Here is a 6045-nt window from a genome sequence, read left to right on the forward strand (position 1 = left end):
AGAGAAAACAAGAAAGAAGGTAGTAGGAGGGGGAGAGAGAGAAAAAGAAAGAAGGGAATGAAGAGAAGTTGGGGGATGGGGGAAAGGGGGGGGGGGGGGGGGGGGGGGGGGGGGGGGGGTGGGGACGGAATTCTAGATTATATTTGATTATATTCAGTTTATATTCGATTCTGGAGGTGAATGAGACCCACTATTGTTTGTTGATATTGGGGCTGACATGGACAGATCTGCACCTTAGGAAAATCACTCTAGGAGCAGAATGAAGGAAAATCTGGAGTAGAGAGGGACATGGCAGGAAACCAAGCAGTGGACATAGGAAGGTAACAAGGGTCTATATTAGGGTGGTGGCAGTGTCAGAAGAGAGAAGCAATGAACATGCAAAAGATGTTACAAAGGTAAAACCAGCAGGCCTAGGCAAGAGGTTGGATTGGGAGTGGGGGTTGGTTGGGAGAGAATGAGGACTCAAGGATGGGAATTAGGTTCTGAGTCAGATGGACTAAGGGGATGGTCGTGCCCTAACAGTAATAGAGAATTATGGAAAGGGGGAGTTGACTCAGGGAGGGAGAGCATGAGTTCAGTTTTAGACGTGTTGAGTTCAAGATGTCTAACAGGCAGGTGGATGTCAGACTGGAGGGCAGCAGAGAGATTAGGGCTGAATACAGAGATCTGAAAATCATCAGCACAGAGATGATAACTGAATCCACTGGAACTGATGAGACCACCGCGAAAAGCAGCCCAGGGAGAGCGAGAGGAGGGCCTAGGACAGAGCCCTTCAGGACACCCACAGTTGGGGCCTAACCTGGAGATCCAGCCCAGGAGACCAGGAGTTGGTCAGACAGAAAGAAGAAACAGGAGAGAGGGGTGACCCAAAGCCAAAAGAAGAGAGCATCAGAGAGAAGAGGATGAACAACTGTGTCAAAGGGGCACTAAGAACAGATTTGAGAACTAAGAGATCACTAGTAACTTTGAAGAGGAGAGGAAATAGAGTCACCTATTGTGGATGGTGTTCTTGAGGAGTTCAGCCACAAAAGGCAGGAAGAGAGGGAACCACAGTCAGTGGGGATGACTGAATGAAGCAGGGGTTTTTTGGAGTAGCATGGGGAGCCATGGGCAGATTTGTAGGCAGGAGGGAAACACGAGAGACTGAAAATAAATTAGAGTGGGGACGACAGAGGGGGCAATTTTCTAGAGGAGATGGGATGGAATGGAATAAGATCCCCCTAAACTTGAACAGTAATTGCAAAGTGGGTTCCTAACTTACCTGGTCTCTACTGTATATGCAGAAAAGATACTAGAGGCAAAGGGAAAGGGGCAAAGAAAAATGGGAAGGGAGGCAGACATTTTTAATGAGTCAGAGAACAGCTTGATTTCATCAGTTCACCATTTATGGAATTGTGAACTTCTCTTCAGGAAAAATGAGGCAGCCTGCAGCAAAGGCTGTTCTTAAGTCCCTGGCAAAGAAAACAGTTATCCCAGAAGATGTGGGGCAGTGGAGGAGAATACAGAACGAAACAGAATCTCTGGAAAAAGTGAGGCTGCTTTTGGTTCATTGTAAAGGACATAAATTCGTCTCTAGGCCACAAACTCCACCACCTTCCCCGGTCCCGGGCAGCGCATACTGAGTGGACCGGGTGCCAAGGTAAACAGAGCTCGTTGGAGTTTCCAAGAGGAGGGGGCTCGGGGAGGATGAGGATGGCTCCAGAGAAAAGAGAGGAGGCCTGGGATCACTCTGGAGGCAGGGACACAAAATGGAGACTGCTGGAACTGCTGAAGGAGCTCCAGAACCAATGGAAGGGAGGATGCCAGGAACCTGAAAGGGTAAGCAGAGAGCTCCACTGCACACCACTCCGGATTTCTAACCAGATGAAAATGGAGGAGGGGTGGGAGGAGACAGGAAAGAAGTGGGGAGGGGTCTTTGCCTTGTACTACCAGGCTGGAAGAGGAAACCTCGGTTGCTCAGGTGAAAGACCTGAGCCCTTAGGGCTCCACAGAAGACGGAGTGAACAATGGATCCAGCAATTTCTTACAAAAGCACACTCCAAAGCTGCCTCCCACCACATGGACTTCCTCAGCCAGCTGCTTAAAGAGACAGCGACCCCTGGTCCATTCTCTTCGATTTGGAACACCTTCTCCCATCCCCCCAGTCCTGATGGGAAACAGATTCCTAAGAAAATGCCAGCACGGCACTAGACTGTCCAAGAAAGGGAGGGCTTTGTGTTCCACAGAAACCAGCAATCTTACTCTCCATTAGAGGACAGGAAAAAAAAATCCTGAAGACATCCCGTACATATTTTTCCCTTTCTGCCTAGCACTTTCCCTTTTATCTGCAATTAGCACACACCAGCCACAGCCAGGCTGCTCATTCATTTTCACTGATTTAGGATCGAGGAGATCGTGTCAGGGCATTTGCCATTAAATGGATTAGAGCTCAAGTTCTCATAAACTATTTTGTTTTTCTCTATTTTTATTTAACTCAGCTATGAGAAGACCTTCTCTCTTCCCAATCCATCTGGTAGACCTCCAGAGATGTGATATGGCTTGGATTTATATTGTACTGGTATGTTTCTATATTAGAAGGGGGGAGGGGGGAAATGCTTCCTATAGAATTTACCTGATTGAAAAAAATGAGGAACCTGATTGATCCCTCAGGTGCCTCTGCCACTGTATCTTTGAGTGTTTCCCAGCTCCAACATCCCATGACTATACAATGAATAGAAAACAGCCCAAAAGTCATATTGAAACTGCCATGGGTCAGGCATCTGTCCTGCTAGCAAGCTCAGACAAGCTCTGACCAGTGCTGGCTTCTATTCAATGATCATTTCTTAAATACATGTAACAATATTTTTTGTTTTTAGCTCTCCTACATTGACTATTCTTTCTCCACCCTCCAGAAAGTCATTCTTTAATAAAAAATTTTAAAAGAGTGGGTGAAGAGGAGAGGGAGTTTAGCAAAACTAACAAAGCAAAAGAGTCTGACATTACATATTATGTCCCATGACCCCTAGTTCCCCAATACTGAAAAAGTAATGTTAAAAACCACACATTATAGAAAATCCCAGATACTCATAAGAAACTATGGGACAGTCTTCACTTAGAAAGAACAGGCCTTGTTCACTGCTGGATTTGCAGAAAACCAAAGCAAACAGTCACAGGTCTAAAACACTATACCATTACTGTGGAAATCTATTTGAACCTCTTCTTCCACTGAGAAACCTGGGGAAACTAGGGACTCCTGCAATCATGAGATCTGGAAATGCAAAGGTTTAGTCGTGCTATGCAGTAAAAATAGTACAGGCCACATAAGACCCCAATGGACACAATGAACAATTCAACCTGACAAGCCTTAACTGTGCAGTATAGATCCCATTTGTAAATGCACCCCGACAAGCTCTTCATCTGGCAGGCCAGTATCAGGACATGACCTCCTGTACCCAAGAAGTATTGTGACTCCTACGAAGGAGAGGAATCCACATTCGGCCTTTCTTACTTGGATTGTAAAACATGCATAAGCTATGTGTACACTAACATGATCATGCTTCAAGGTCATAGGTTCCACCAGCTTCTCATTTCCAATGTGTAAATTTGGGATGGGCAAAGTTTCTTTCAGTCTGTTCTTCACTCTAAGCCCAAAGAAACCTATTTTCACCAGAATTCTTTAAAGCAGAGGTTCCTATCCTGGAGTTCATGTTTCGTTGGTAATCCTACATATATTTATTTTATGCATTTAAAAACTTTATTCTGGGCCGGAATCCACAAAAGACCTCCAGATAGCTGAATAAGTTAGGAGACCCTGCACCAAACCCTCTTTTGGGGCTCCACTGTCTCCCCTGCCTTCATTCCCCATCTTTGGTTTTTTGGTTTGTTTTTAAGCTCACTGCCAGTTAAGGTCACAACATATCCACTGCAGACATTGTGTTCTAGCTATGGCCTGTACATACACACATGCTATTCTGCATGTGTGTGTGTGTGTGTGTGTGTGTGTGTGTGTGTGTGTGTGTGTACACACACATCTTAGTTCGGAGTAGGCAGAAGTACCCAAAGTCAGGGATTCTTTGGTAATACCTGAGAAAGGAGAAAGCTGTTACCATCTCTACTACAAAGACAGCTAATGAAAAATAAATGAGACTCCAGAGTCTAGGAGGTAGTAAGTATATTCTCTAGCACAGGAGTATTCCAAATATTTCCTCTTTTGGTGGGGATTGTAAAAGGTAGCATTTAACAAGAATGAATTAGATTCAAGATAAGAGGATATGCATAAGAAAGATGAACATAGTCTAAGGGTTCTCCTTTCTATGCTGAGAATATTCCCCAAAGGTTTTCTCTTTCCACACAGCACTGCAGGGCATTATATAACATTTAACGGAACAGGATTCCAGCTCCTGCAACTACACAGCCATATCCTCCCTCCACCATCACCGGCCCCCCTCCTCCCTCCGCCCTCCGGTGGTGACTTCAAGAAGAGGGGAAAAGAGAAAGACAGACAAGAATACCCCAAATATAGCGATACCCTTGAAAAGCCAATATTGTCCAATGATGAAATTTTCCTACAAAGCAGAAGCTTGATAGGAAACTTGTGCTAAAACAGGCACTAAAAGCCATCTGTCTCTTATTTATGCTGTAAAAGATTTCTTCCCTAATAAAGCACAACCCCATTCCTAAAACTCTATATAATGAAAGAAAAAGGATTGGACTTGAAGATGTCAAGAGAAGACTGGGAGGTGGGGTTGCCACAGAGTAGGGAGGCTGCAGCGGAGCCGGTATTCAGTTTAGTGTCTGTCCGAGAGGATAGATTAAAATTCTCGTTCAAAACAACTTGGCAGAGTCTAAGGGACACTGGAGTTCTTCCATGTGTCCTTCACACACCTTCTAATGCCAATGTGATTGTCACAGAGACATAAACATTTGTTCTCAGGTTCAGGAACCAAGGCTGGGGGTGGTTCAGCTACACCTAGACCATCCCACAAGTACCTATTAAAATATTTAGCTAGTAGCAGCGTTATGAAAATGAACCCGATTCGTCTTCCAAGAAGCTGTTCAGAGTAAAGGCAACATAATTTCATTCCACAGAATCTGATCCCCTCATCATGCAAATGCCACCGTGATTCCTGAAATGAAATCTCTGCCTTTTCCATTTCATGGCAGCCTACAAGAATCCCTCCATACCTCTGCAGTCCCGCTCTCCCTCCCTCTCTGAACCAAGACAAAGAGGTAGACAAATCCCCACAGGGTCTTTCCTGAGCTGCAGCTGCACAGCACAGGAAACGGGAATCTGCTATGGAGCAGAGGGAAGGGGGAGAAAGAGGGATGCACACACACACACACACACACACACACACACACACACACACACACACGCACACGGCGCGCGCGCGCGCGCGCACACACACACACACACAAACACACACAATAGCTTAGTCCACCCAAACTAGCCTCATGGAACAAGGACAGACCTAGCAGCAGCCTCCACCCACTGCCCTCCATTTGGCCCCACATGCCTATCAGACGGGCGAGAAGGAGAAAGACGCTCTGGGAGGAAGCAGAAAGCTTACCTGAGTTACCATTTTCTTTTTCTCCATAAACCAAAAGGAGCAGAGGACTAGGAAGAAAACAGCCCTTCCAAGCGGCCGGGGCAGGCGCTGGGCACCACCTCGGCTTTACCTTGCAGCCCCCCCACCCCCTCCCCCCCCAGCTTGGATCCGCAGGGGTGGGTAGTTTCTATCCCTTTATTCCGCTTTCCTTTCTTTTTCTCGCTAGTGTTTCTTCCTTTCTTTTCTCTTCCTCTCTGGCAGTCTCTCCCCCTCCTTCTTTCTCCAGCTCCCTCCCATATCTCAGGCAGATGGCTGAAGGAAGCCCCACCCCTGAATGCCTAAGGTAATTAATCAGAGCCGGGCCCCACCTCCTTCTCCTCCCCCTCCTCCTCCTGGCAGGCTGACATCTCCAACTCCAACACACACAGGGGCCTGCTCAAGAGTGGCAGTCTGGGAAGAGAGAGAGAGGAGAGAGAGGGAGAGAGAGAGGGAGGGAGGGAGGGAGGGAGAGAGAGAG

General features: G+C 46.6%; 1 protein-coding gene across 13 annotated transcripts in view; it reads right to left on the bottom strand.

Annotated features, from left to right (window-relative positions):
- Positions 1–6045, bottom strand: part of RBFOX2 (RNA binding fox-1 homolog 2) — a 331281-nt gene that overhangs the window by 104594 nt on the left and 220642 nt on the right. The window contains exon 1 of one of the 13 annotated variants that reach the window (XM_069082056.1): positions 5164–5496. The exons of the other annotated variants lie outside the window; for them this stretch is intronic. Coding sequence (XP_068938157.1) covers positions 5164–5493 — 330 coding nt within the window. The 5' untranslated portion in view covers positions 5494–5496. Of the gene's footprint in view, positions 1–5163; positions 5497–6045 lie in introns of those variants that run through there. 13 annotated transcript variants of the gene reach the window in all.

This window comes from Petaurus breviceps, unplaced genomic scaffold (assembly GCF_028583685.1).
Source record: "Petaurus breviceps papuanus isolate PSGF00001 unplaced genomic scaffold, PetGlider_PUasm1.0 156, whole genome shotgun sequence".
Classification (NCBI taxonomy): domain Eukaryota; kingdom Metazoa; phylum Chordata; class Mammalia; order Diprotodontia; family Petauridae; genus Petaurus; species Petaurus breviceps.